Source organism: Salvelinus namaycush, chromosome 20 (assembly GCF_016432855.1).
Source record: "Salvelinus namaycush isolate Seneca chromosome 20, SaNama_1.0, whole genome shotgun sequence".
Classification (NCBI taxonomy): domain Eukaryota; kingdom Metazoa; phylum Chordata; class Actinopteri; order Salmoniformes; family Salmonidae; genus Salvelinus; species Salvelinus namaycush.
In genome coordinates this window covers 21,159,518-21,173,421 of record NC_052326.1, presented here as the reverse complement: position 1 = coordinate 21,173,421, position 13,904 = coordinate 21,159,518, and the positions used below count along the sequence as shown (strand labels likewise).

The 13,904-nt window shown below is 40.9% G+C and overlaps 1 protein-coding gene across 1 annotated transcript in view; it reads right to left on the bottom strand.

Moving 5' to 3' along the window:
- Nucleotides 1-13,904, bottom strand: part of LOC120064692 (membrane-associated guanylate kinase, WW and PDZ domain-containing protein 3-like) — a 143,770-nt gene that overhangs the window by 21,746 nt on the left and 108,120 nt on the right. The window contains exon 4 of the mRNA XM_039015313.1: nt 884-1,090. Within this exon, the coding sequence (XP_038871241.1) occupies nt 884-1,090 (207 nt within the window). The remainder of the gene's footprint in view (nt 1-883; nt 1,091-13,904) is intronic.

Here is a 13,904-nt window from a genome sequence, read left to right as displayed (position 1 = left end):
ACACACACACACACACACACACAGGATCTGCGGATGTTCTGACTGGCCTCATGTAAACACCATGCACCATAGCCAGCCTTGGGGCAGCGCCTTGAGGAGAGCTGAGGTCATCAGAGACAGTTCACAGAGGGGTGAGAGCCTGAGAGCCCACACCACACTGACTGCACTAGACACATACAGGAAGTCAGGCAGGGATCAGGGTTTGTCTTCAACACAGAGACCAGGGAAGTTCAGTCAGGAGTTTTGGGCATTGCACTCACTTTTTCCATAAACCTTCTGACCTGTTCATAATTGTTTCCATATATGGTTGGTTTGGAATGAAAAGTTCAGAACAACCCCAACATGACTGCATTACAGAAGAAATGTGATGTATTTTACATAAAAAGACTTGTAACCCATTTCTGTTGGAATCAGGCTATCCTTGGGCACATCAAAGACAGCCCAGATCCTTTGAGAGAGGAGTCCTGATTGATCACACACATGGAGTCTCTTGTCTTAGGGTAAGAAGACTGCTGCCTTCCAAGGTGACCTGCACTACAGTAGAAGGTGTTACTGATACTGGATGTGCTTTTTAGGCATGGCCTTGGTGTGGGAAGTGTCTGGCTATATAGACAGAGCATGGTTGGATAACACAGACAGACAGATAGCACAAACTGGGAATAATGGGGAAGGTGAGCACAGCTCCTAGATCATAGGTCAATATGTACAGTATAGAGCAGAATTATGTTATAGAGTAGAAATATGATATAGTCTATAGTCATAATAATGTACATCTAAAAGTAGAAAGATATTTGAATTAGGACTAAGAGACGTACAAAAGGGGACTATCCTGAGCAAAGAGAGAAAGGGAAGGAGAGGGGGTTTGAGTGTGAGATGTACTGACCTGGGAGGCCATTGGCCAGAGGTGGCCTCTCATCATCGTCCTCCTCCTCAGGGACCACACTGTCCTTCCTGTCCATTTTGCTGACGGAGGTGGTGCGTTTACGCTGGACCTCGTTGTCATAGTCCTCATCAAACAGCACCTGATCCACCAGGTCAGGCTGCACCAGGGTGGGCTCTGCTGGGGGCTTGGGGGTCCCATAGTAGTTACCTGGAGATAGAGGGGGAGGGAGGGGAGAGAGGGAGAGAAAATAGAGAGAGAGAGTGAGAGAGAGAGCGAGAGAGAGAGAGAGAGAGAGAGAGAGGGAGGGAGGGAGGGATGGAGAGAGAGGGGGTCAGATAGAGAGATGAGTGTCTGACAAGTTCCCTTTTCTCAACCATCCCTGTAGCTACTATGCAACCCTGGTAAGACATTGGCAGTTATTGTGCATTGAGGCCATCTGAACAAAAACTGGTAAAGTAATGGGACCACAATCTTGTAATCACGGCCCTACATTTCAATCGTGTTTAAGGCTTAACTGAATGAACAACAGCGGCAAAATGCAATATGAAAGTTTATTAAAATTGTTTAGGGAGTGGCTTCATCTCCGAAGTAAGATCCTCGGAGCCAGATGCTTTGATGGCAGGTAGCTAAGCCCAATGACGGGGCTTAGCTGGTGGTGGTGGGGAGGTGAAGGGATGTCAGTACATTTTGCTGTAACACAGCATGTAAGAGAACATGGGTAAGTTTTAAAGTCCATTAGTTGAGGGAGAGAAATGTGATAATAGGTTAAACAGCAAGCGTGAGAAATGTGTATTATTGGGCTGTGCTCATAGGCTATAAGGTAAGTAGGTGAATGACATTCCGCACGTGGCTAATAGAAAAGAGAAGGAGAGACAGAACGATATGCTAATGATGATACGTTTGTAAACACTATCACATACATTCCCACTATGCCTGTAGAATAGGAAACGATGTGAATTATATTATGCTTACTGTATGAAGTTAACGCGAGCTAGCCATTCAGACGAGCCTTACTGATTGACATATTGTAAACTACATGTGACCACTATAGACTCCTCCATTGTACATGAGCGTGCCGTGCACAGTGTGATCTGTTTAACGGGAGAACCTTTCGTCCTGGCTGTGTGCCATGCCCCCCCCCCCCCCCCCCCCCCCCCCCCGAGGAACCACAGCACTACAGTCATGTCATGAATCATGGAACATTATATTTCTCCACTAGGGATTTGCAAGCAACCAATTACACTGATCATTGAAAAGCAATTAACGATCTCTGAAAAGTGTTTTTCTCCTGATGAATAAAAACCTTGTGATACTGCCTATAAATAGTCAGTGAAGATAACAGTATCGTATAGGAGCTTAACTTTGTTAAATCATTGGCTAATTTAGCTCATGGGGTGATCAATCTCTGACTAGCGGTTGAACACTCTGGCTAACTACATTTATGCACAGAAAACATAATTATTCAACCTTCATTACGATAATGAATTATGTACATACTGATTCGATACTGATTCGAGATGCCCAAAATGTTTATGTTTATTTGTAAGCAGTTCCCAGATCTGAATCTGTTCATGGGAGCGTTATGGAATTGTGTTTTGGCAATTTTTTATTTTAAGGTCAAACATTTACTGTATGATTAGACAGAGTCTATTCATAATTCATAAGCAGCTTAATTAAAGAACCGGGGAAAGATGCCACTGGGAAATATGGATTTTTAGCAAATGTATTACTCTCTATAAACTTGATCTTCTTTTCATTTGAACTGTGCTTGTTCTCATCTTACAAACCTTTGATCTCCACCTATTAAAATTTAAACATTACAAATAGGTCTGTTATAGAAGACATGCTCAAAAGACAGCTTTTTTTTCTCTTTATAAGGCCGTGGTAGTCACTAATATTTTTGAGGGAGACACTGGACGAAAAATCACTGGACGAGCCGCAATACCCATCGGAGAACGGGGGTGGGGAGTCACAAAGTCAAATTTATTCATACATGATATGAAACAGATATATACATTTAAGATTTTATTAACATGGACCATCAAGCTATTTGAATCTCTTGTTCTCTATTTTAGGACACTTGGCGGTATCAGAAACAAATGTGTAAAATATTTAGATTCATCTTTAGAATCTGACCTTACTGTCATTATCTTGTCATTACTGCCATTATCTTATTCCCATTAAAAGGTAGAGCACATTATAAGGAAAATCAGGTAATGAAAAATTTCAGTCTGAAGGAAGTATGCTTTGGAGTGATTGAAATCCATCAGAAAAGTATTGGAAAGTTCACAATCTTATCAGATAACATGTATTTGTCACATGCTTCGTAAACAACAGGTGTAGACTAAACTTACTTACGGGTCCTTTTCCAACAATGTAGAGTTAAAGATAAAGATTTAAATAAATAAAATAAAACAAATATATACATATATATATATATATAGTACCAGTTAAAAGTTTGGACACACATACTCATTCAAGGGTTTGTCTTTATTTTTACTATTTTCTACATAGTAGAATAATAGTGAAGACATCAAAACTATGAAATAACACATATGGAATCATGTAGTAACCAAAAAGTATCCACACTTTGTCTCTATGACAGCTTTGCACACTTTTGGCATTCTCTCAACCAGCTTCATGAGGTAGTCACCTGGAATGCATTTCAATTAACAGATGTGCCTTGTTAAAAGTTAATTTGTGGAATTTATTTCCTTCTTAATGAGTTTGAGCCAATCAGTTGTGTTGTGACAAGGTAGGGGTGGTATACAGAAGATAGCCCTACTTGGTAAAATACCAAGTCCATATTATGGCAAGAACAGCTCAAATAAGTAAAGAGAAATCAAAGTCCATCATTACTTTAAGACATGAAGGTCAATCAATGCGGAAAAGTTCAAGAACTTTGAAAGTTTCTTCAAGTGCAGTTGCAAAAACCATCAAGCTCTATAATGAAACTGGCTCTCATGAGGACCACCAAAGGAAAGGAAGACCCAGAGTTACATCTGCTGCTGATAAGTTCATTAGAGTTAACTGCACCTCAGATTGCAGCCCAAATAAACGCTTCACAGACTTCAAGTAACAGACACATCTCAACATCAACTGTTCAGAGGAGACTGCGTGAATCAGGCCTTTATGGTCGAATTGCTGCAAAGAAACCACTACTAAAGGACACCAATAAGAAGAGAGACTTGCTTGGGCCAAGAAACACAAGCAATGAACGTTAGACCGGTGGAAATCTGTCCTTTGGTCTGGTGAGTCCAAATTTGAGATTTTTGCTTCCAACCGCTGTGTCTTTGTGAGACGCAGAGTAGGTGAACGGATGATCTCCACGTGGTGGTTTCCACCGTGAAGCATGGAGGAGGAGGTGTGATGGTGTGGGGATGCTTTTCTGGTGACACTGTCAGTGATTTATTTAGAATTCAAGGCACACTTAACAAGCATGGCTAGCACAGCATTCTGCAGCGATATGCCATCCCATCTTGTTTGTGCAAAGTGGGACTATCATTTGATTTTCAACAGGACAATGAACCAAAACACACCTCCAGGCTGTGTAAGGGCTACTTGACCAAGAAGCAGAAAGATGGAGTGCTGCGTCAGATGACCTGGCCTCTACAATCACCCGACCTTAACCCAATTGAGATGGTTTGGGATTTGTTAGACCACAGAGTGAAGGAAAAGCAGCCAACAAGTGCTCAGAGAATGCCAAGTGTGCAAAGCTGTCATCAAGGCAACGGGTGGCTACTTTGAAGAATCTCAAATATGAAATATATTTTGATTTGTTTAACACTTTTTTGGTTACTACATGATTCTATATGTTATTTCATTGTTTTGATGTTTTCACTATTATTCTACAATGTAGAAAATAGTACAAATAAAGAAATACACTTGAATGAGTAGGTGTGTCCAAACGTTTGACTGGTAATCTATATAAAAACATACAGTTGAAGTCGGAAGTTTACATACACTTAGGTTGGAGTCATTAAAACTTGTTTTTCAACCACTCCACAAATGTATTGTTAACAAACAATATTATAGTTTTGGCAAGTCGGTTAGGACATCTACTTTGTGCATGATAAAAGTCAATTTTCCAACAATTGTTTACAGACACATTATTTCACTTCTAATTCATTGTATCACAATTCCAGTGGGTCAGAAGTTTACATACACAAACTTGACTGTGCCTTTAAACAGCTTGGAAAATTCCAGAAAATGATGTCATGGCTTTAGAAGCTTCTGATAGGCTAATTGACATAATTTGAGTCAATTGGAGGTGTACCTGTGGATGTATTTCAAGGCCTACCTTCAAACTCAGTGCCTCTTTAATTGACATCATGGGAAAAATGAAAAGAAATCAGGCAAGGAAGTCTGGTTCATCCTTGGGAGTAATTTCCAAACGCCTGAAGGTACCAAGTTCATCTGTACAAACAATAGTACGCAAGTATAAACACCATGGGACCACGCAGCCGTCATACCGCTCAGGAAGGAGATGCATTCTGTCTCTTAGAGATTAACGTACTTTGGCGCGAAAAGTGCAAATCAATCCCAGAACAACAGCAAAGGACCTTGTGAAGATGCTGGAGGAAACAGGTACAAAAGTATCAATATCCACAGTAAAACGAGTCCTATATCGACATAACCTGAAAGGCTGCTCAGCAAGGAAGAAGCCACTGCTCCAAAACCACCATAAAAAAAGACAGACTACGGTTTGCAACTGCACATGGGGACAAAGATTGTACTTTTTGGAGAAATGTCCTCTGGTCTGATAAAACAAAAATAGAACAGTTCGGCCATAATGACCATCATTATGTTTGAAGGAAAAAGGGGGAGGCTTGAAAGCCAAAGAACACCATCCTAACCGTGAAGCACGGGGGTGGCAGCATCATGGTGTGGGGGTGCTTTGCTGCAGGAGGGACTGCTGCACTGCACAAAATAGATGGCATCATGAGGAAAGAAAATTATGTGGATATATTGAAGCAACATCTCAAGACATCAGTCAGGAAGTTAAAGCTTGGTCGCAAATGGGTCTTCCAAATGGACAATAACCCCAAGCATACTTCCAAAGTTGTGGCAAAATGGCTTAAGGACAACAAAGTCAAGGTATTGGAGTGGACATCACATTGCCCTTACCTCAATCATATAGAAAATGTGTGGGCAGAAATGAAAAAGCGTGTGCGAGCAAGGAGGCCTACAAACCTGACTCAATGGGCCAAATTTGACCCAACTTATAGTGGGAAGCTTGTGGAAGGCTACCCGAAACGTTTGACCCAAGTTAAACAATTTAAAGGCAATGCTACCAAATACTAATTGAGTGTATGTAAACTTCTGACCCACTGGGAATGTGATGAAAGAAATAAAAGCTGAAATAAATCATTCTCTCTACTATTATTCTGACATTTCACATTCTTAAAATAAAGTGGTGCTCCTAACTAACATAAGACAGGGAATTTTTACTCTGATTACATGTCAGGAATTGTGAAAAACTGAGTTTAAATGTATTTGGCTAAGGTGTATGTAAACTTCCGACTTCAACTGTATATAGTCTACAGAAATTGGTTCAGTTATTGCCTAAAATGAATGTGTTCATATGGGCAGAATATTGTTTAGAAATTAGTTCATATGATTATATAAAGGCTGAAGGCTAAAAACAGTCTATACTATATCAAGGCCTATATCTAGTTTCTAAAAACAAAATCGTTTGAAAGAATGGATTTTCTTCTCAAATAGACGCAGGCAAGCCGTGTTACCACGGTCCACAACTTCGTCGGTTTCATCCTGGGTCTCCAGGCTTTTCACCTTCAGGCCATTCATCGTCACCTTTCGGATCCAAATCTGAGCATTGTCCGGGATATGGTTGTGTTCTCCAGATAAATTTGTGATTACCCTATCAGTGAGGGTTATGTGACCTCTGCACTGGAAACATCATATCCAGTCCACTTCCAGAAGGACTTATTTGCAGACTGTCTTTCCCGTCGGTGTAGCCTTCATGCACCGGGATATGTTTTCCATGCACAGAGAGGATCCATTTGGGTTCCAATGCAGCTTCTTCTGACCTCCTCTAAGAATAATGAATTCTAAGGGTAGCAGTGAAAGATCGTTTTAAGCAGAATATTTGTATTATTAGCATATGCATGACTTGCAATACGATTGCTGGACTATCGAAGCCATCCATCCAATCCATTTATTCAGATCTGGCAGTTTTAAGAGGATAGTTTCAATGGTAATGAATTGGGCCTAGTTATTGTTCATTAGCAGCATACATTTGCATTAATTCTCTTCAATCTCTTAAAATATCGTATACTCTTCTTTTGCAATGTACTGTTTGTCTGTCTGGACTGTCTGCCTGTCTTGGTGATAATCTTAACATAATAGAATACTAAAATAGTATTCCTTAGTTTGTTTGCCTATTATTATTTTACATTTAAGTATGACCTCCTAAAACTAGAACAGTATTTTGTATACATTCTAATAACATTTTAGTAGTCCAAAATCGTGTGACATGAAATCGTTCCTTGTATTAATGGCAGTGTCGATTGCCTGTCAATATTATAAGCATTTATCTGTGAAATTAGACATTGAACTTGAACCCTGTTTCAACAATCATCAGCTGATTGAGAAAATAATTTTCAGAATAACAGTAAAGTGAACAGCTGTTATGATACACACAGCACACAAGGTTTTTCTAAAACATTTTGATGTCTCATACTTTATGGAAAGTATAGTTGAAACTATACAGGCTAAAAATGAAGGCCTATACTGTAGCATTAAAAAACTGGTTCAAAAGCTAAAAAACTTTATTTCCTTGTAATTCGTTTTATTCAATGGCTTCACCTGAGTGTCCTCGCCAGCCAGGGTAGGACAGCGCTTTACAACATTCCAATGTTATAGTCTTGTGAATCACTCATGCATATTTTTTTTATTGAAAATGGGAACAATGGGAGAGATGGACAAATGCTGATTTACTGACTACATTCTCATTCATATTATCAAGACATGAGGTGAGTATCAAAATAGTTTTAAAAGATGCCCTTGCCTAAAAGTTGAATCTCAGCTAGATCTTTAGCATAATAGCCTATACAGTCAACAAAAAATATGGTATTCTGTTACTTTGAAATAGCCAAAATGTACAGTATCATAATGAGACTAAATGAAACAACATAGAATAAATAGATGTTGTGATGTTGTCCTATATTAAATTAAAGTATTAAACTTGATAAAATGTAGGGCAAAAGGCAGACATTTTATATAAACATTGGTTTTCTATGGTCCGAATTTCAAAATAATTTAAGTTTTTCAGACTTTTTCCGTTGGTAGGCCTAACCATGTGTCTCTCCTCACTCAGAAAGCCTGCTCACTAATGTTAATACCAAAGCTGATAATTGTGACTTGATTTAATTATAATTATTTTTATTGAAAATGGGAACAATGGGAGAGATGGACAAATGCTGATTTACTGACTACATTCTCATTCATATTATCAAGACATGATGATGATGAGAGCCCACTACAGCCTAACCCTTTAATCATAACCTATTGTTACTTTGTGTCTCTAAAATCACATTTCCATAGTCATGTGATAGTCTTTCTTAATTGAAACATCCACATTTTGGCCTTTTTCCACTTGACCTTTTTTAACTTAGTCAGTTAAGAACAAATTCTTATTTACAATGACAGCCTACCCTGGCGATGCTGGGCCAATTGTGCACCGCCCTATGGGGCTCCCAATCACGACAGGTTGTGATGCAGCCTGGAATTGATCCAGGGTCTGTAGTGTCATCTCTCTAGCACCGAAATGCAGTGCCTTAGACCGCTGCGCCACTCGGGAGCCCCTTCCTTCTTTCATAACTGATAAAAATTCAGTATGCTATAGCCTATACATAATATTCTGTCTATATGAACACATTTATTTTAGTCCATATAAAGAACAGCTATGCATGAGTTAATGAAAAGTATCAAACAGACACATTGTTCCACATTCTCGAATAAAAAACAAATAAACAGAAACAGGCAATAGTGGGAGGGGCTCATTCGCCACTGAACCTGTCTGTCTCGACAGACATGTGTGATTGGTTCTTCCCCTGATTAGTGATTCTGAGTGAATCCCAATGTGACACATCTCACTCCTATTATCTGGGAACCGGGGTTACAATAGTAATCCTACATTGTATGGTATTAATGCAGCTGTGCTCATCTCCCTCACAGCAGTTTGTCAGAGATGGCTTCATTAACCCTGGTGGCACAGCGATAGCAGGGAGAGATTGGGGGCCACCTAGCTAATCGTCATCTGTCTCCTGCCACCCTGACATTCATCAGCCAGACGCTATAGCATACGTATTAATTACAAACATATCTCTGGGCCCCTGGTAAATGTGTGTCAGACAAGTGAGGGTGTGTGAAAGTGACAAGTCAGAGGAGATTTCTGCTATTATTTGTCATATTAAACTGTTTTATAAGCTGACAAGGAGAGGGGGTGGCTTGTTTGACATAAACATTGCAAATGTCATGTTGATGAGCTTCATCTTCTGAGTGGCGCAGCGGTCTAAGGCACTGCATCTCAGTGCTAGGCATCACTACAGACCCTGGTTCAATTCTGGGCTGTATCACAACAGGCCATGATCGGGTGTCCCATAGGGCGGTGCACAATTGGCCCAGCGTCGTCCGGGTTAGGGGAGGGTTTGCCTGGGGTAGAAATCTGTTCTTAAAATAAAATAAATACAAATATACACTAATAGACATGGACAGACTTAAATGTATACAGTATTTTACACTGATGTACGCCTTGCTAAATGCACCAAGGCAAAGGAGTCTGAAACAGCCACAGTAGATGCTGGGCATCAGTCCACTGATTTCATGTACTCAACCCACTAAATTCTCTAGGCCAGGGTTTCCCAACTGGCGGCCAGCCAAGTTTTCTGAGTTAAACAATTATAATATGTTTTTATTTTTACATTTTTATTGTTGGACATAAAAGACTGTAAAAACACCAACAAATCAGCTCCAAGTGATTTTAATTTTGGAGATTTGTTCCAAAGTATTCACAAGCATAATAGAGAGATATACACAGAGTGTACAAAACATTAAGAACACCTCCTCTTTCCATCACATAGACTGACCAGGTGAATCCAGGTGAAAGCTATGATCCCTTATTGATGTCACTTCTTAAATACACTTCAATCAGTGTAGATGAAGGGGAGGACACAGCTTAAAGAAGACAATTGAGACATGGATTGTGTATGTGTGCCATTCAGATGGTGAATGGGCAAGACGAACAATTTAAGTGCCTATGAATGGGGTATGGTAGTAGGTGCCAGGCGCACCGGTTTGTGTCAAGAACTGCAACACTGCTGAGTTTTTCACGCTCAACAGTTTCACATGTGTACCCAAAGGACATACAGCCAACTTGACACAACGGTGGGAGGCATTGAAGTCAACATGGGCCAGCATCCCTGTGGAATGCTTTCGACACCTTGTAGAGTCCATGCCCCGATGAATTGAGGCTCTTCTGAGGGCAAAAGGGGGTGGAGCAACTCAATATTAAGAAGGTGTTCTTAATATTTTGTGCACTCAGTGTATGCGATCGTATACAAAAGTAAGCAAATATAAAATTATTATGTTTAGTATTATATCTGTTTGGGCTTCTTGCGGTCAATTTGCAATCTACAAATTACTTGCAATTATGCTCCGGCCCCCTGACCATCCACTCAAGAAATAATCGTCCCGCTGTTCTAGGCCCATATGTTCTCATAGAAATCAGAATCATGAACATAGTGGGATTCCCTGCCCAAAATACATTTGAGAATAATTTGAATTAGACAGACTTTCCCATTTCCTAGTAACAGTGATGTCAGCAGCGCCAAACTATGTGCGTTGTTAATTTCTGGGCAGCTGTCCTTGTGCTATGCCGCCTGACCAGACCTGAACCACACAGAAGAGCAGAGCCGGAGTGAGGGCTGAGCCCAGACAGACTCCCTCTCAAGCCTGGCACAGATGGCTGTGTCATGAAACATGGGACCCTGTGGGTCACCCTGGCACGAACTGCATCCCGGCAGCACCGCCTGGGAGAGGGGAGAGGCCTCAGCTCACTGGGCAGGGTAGGTCTGGCGCTACACTGGGTGGGCCTGTGTGGTCTGTGTGGAGGTGGGGGGTTAACAGAGCCAGGGATGACAGGAAGTAAGGGAAGAGAGAGAGGATAATAGTGATGTCTGGCACAGCAGTACAAATCAGCCAGAGAGCAGGGATGCAAGCTATAGCAGCTAATGGCTAATGGGCTATTCGAAACACCATTAAGATTAGCTAAGGATCACATTGAAGAGTAATATGGTTACAACATACTCTAATTGTCAGTTGGGCTAGTCAAATGTATGGGCACTAAAAATTAGGACATAAAATAAACTAGAGGGCTCGAATACAGCAGGCTATTCCAGCAGAACTGGGTCTTGTTCATTTTTCACACACTCACTCAGTATACTCTTTATGGCAAAATAGGATACAGTTCAAGCACATATAAATATAAAAAATCCCATTCCACTATCAAATGACTTCCACAGCTGTACTGAGTTTACTCATAGTGCAGGTAGATCACAGCTCTGTGCCATTAGGGCAGTTCCCAATTAAGATTGAAAGATGTCTGCAGAAAGAATGGGGTGTCAGCTATGACAAGGCACCTTGAGTTAGAAAACATTTATTTTGGTTATTGAGCTACAGTAACCAAAGCGGTACAGGGCAGTACACTACAGCACAGCAGCGTAGAGTAGGTTAGTATACAGTTCAGTACAGTGGAGTTAAGTACAGTAGAGTACAGGTCACTACAGTAGGGTATTGTACTGTACTCTAATGTGCTCTACTCACTGTACAGTAAGGTGCTATCCAAACTTGTGAAACATATGTCTATGATAGGTTCAGATTTGGTCCAGTCTGGTCTGTCTGTGGACGTTAACACTAAGGCCAGGGTGGACTGACCAAATTTCAACTACTTTTTAACATCCATGGATGTCTGGTGTCGGTCGATGCTCAGTGGGGGATGATGCTGGTCAAAGTAAATAGAAAGAGAGGGTGGTAATGGGTGGGTGTCAGTAAGAGCTGGGAGAGGTGACATTAACTGGAGAGTGAGAACTAGAGGCAGAGTGAGAGAGAGGGAGAGGTTGTCCAGACTCAGACTGTTCTAACACTCTTGGTTTGACCACCAGATAACAGAAAGAGAAAGAAAACAGTAACCAGCTGAACATAACAGTATGACAGTGGGAGGCAGGACAGTAGCAGGCGACCCAACTGTGGTTTGTGGCTACTATAATTTCCCATTGTAGCCAATTCATTTGCAGTAATTACGTTATCAATTTGGTAACATAATTGCGAGTTTGAATCACTTAATAATTCCTAAACAAAATTGATATCAGTAAAATCACTATAACCAATTGGTAGGTCTGTTACTTCTGTAAGATTTCATTATCCTCCCTCCTCATGAGGATATGTGGGTCTTTGTTAACGGAATTACAACGCACAAGGCAATATTTCTTAAACTTAGAGTAGGTAAACAATTTCTCTAAAACTAAATATAAGTGTTGATATTCATTGCCAGTTGTCTTGCCATCAACATGATTGTGTTTGGACGTATTTCTGATACCTTTTAAGACTTTTTATGGTAGATGTTTTCTAAGGCACCTTTTGCATCTGTTTATCCAGAAATCAAAGTCTTTACTTATGCCTAATTTTTAAGATGGAACATTTAAAAAAATAATGAATCTATGCCTTAAAACATAGACTCTTAGCTTTCCTGTGTGGCTCAGTTGGTGGAGCATAGTGCTTGCAATGCCAGGGTTGTGGGTTCAATTCCCACTGGGGACCAGTACAAAAATGTATGCACTTACTACTTATTGAAAGTTGCTCTGGATAAAAGTGTCTGTTTAATGACAACAATGTACATTTGACACCTAATTTGATATGCTCCTATGAACTTCACATGTTGGTGCTCATGGGTCTTTTAGATGGAAATGCCCAGCAGCCAAACATGTTTCTGTCGAGGACCTACCATTATCAGCCTCTTCAATGGACAGCGAAGTGCAGCCTAGAGCCTTGGAAAGTCAATACACATATATGCACCCAGCCAAACACTGCTAGTGTACAGATTTGAGAGGTTGCCGTTGAAAAGCTGACTCTGGGCGCTTGGCTGTAGTCCTGTAAATCTATCCCTGGCCCTCTTCTCTCTCTCTAGACTAATCAAATCATTCAGAATGTGTGCTTTACTACAGCCCAGCTAAACGCCATTCTGTGTCGTGTGTTATCTGGCTGTCTGTAAAGGTGCAGAAAAACCCACAGGTCTGGCTGCAGCTGAGAGATGAAGGGAAGCTCAGTCGCGGGTGGCTGTCCCTTGACTTGGCAGCTCCTGAAACCTGCAGCTCCTTTCTTACCGTATGTGATCTCAATTCTGTATTTCCCCCATGCCAACAGGGCTGCGATTTGCTCAAAGTGTGTGTGAGGAGGTGTCAGTGTTGACCTGCGTCTGTCAGCTGTGAGTTGACTGACAGGAAGGGGAACCTCAGGGAGCATCACATCAGAGGGCTCAGAAGAGTGTCAACAGCCAGGACCTGCCAGTGCCAAACCCTTTCATAGAAACGGTGCTGCTGCTTGGTAAGACTCTTACTCCAGATGAGGATTTGACTTCATCTTTAAACTCTCCATCACAGGGAATATAAACGGGAGGCAATAGGAGAGACACTGCAGAGAAGGATAAGTGATGTGGGCCAACCACTAGACCAGAGGTGCGCCTCTAACATTCAAAGACTGAGTCCATTCCATTCTGATTCCACAGTAGACAGCTGGGATTTGGTGTATGAAAGACTGAGCTTAAAGAGAGGAGATTATCATGTTATTGCCATAATCATCAAACAATGTGAAAAAAATCCCCGGCTCCAATCCCTTCTCGACATAAATACTCTGAGACTATTCAACCCCATAATACTGGGTAAGTACTTAATGTGCCATAAAACAACTGATAAGAACTCGTTCAACTGTAATAGACTACATAGAG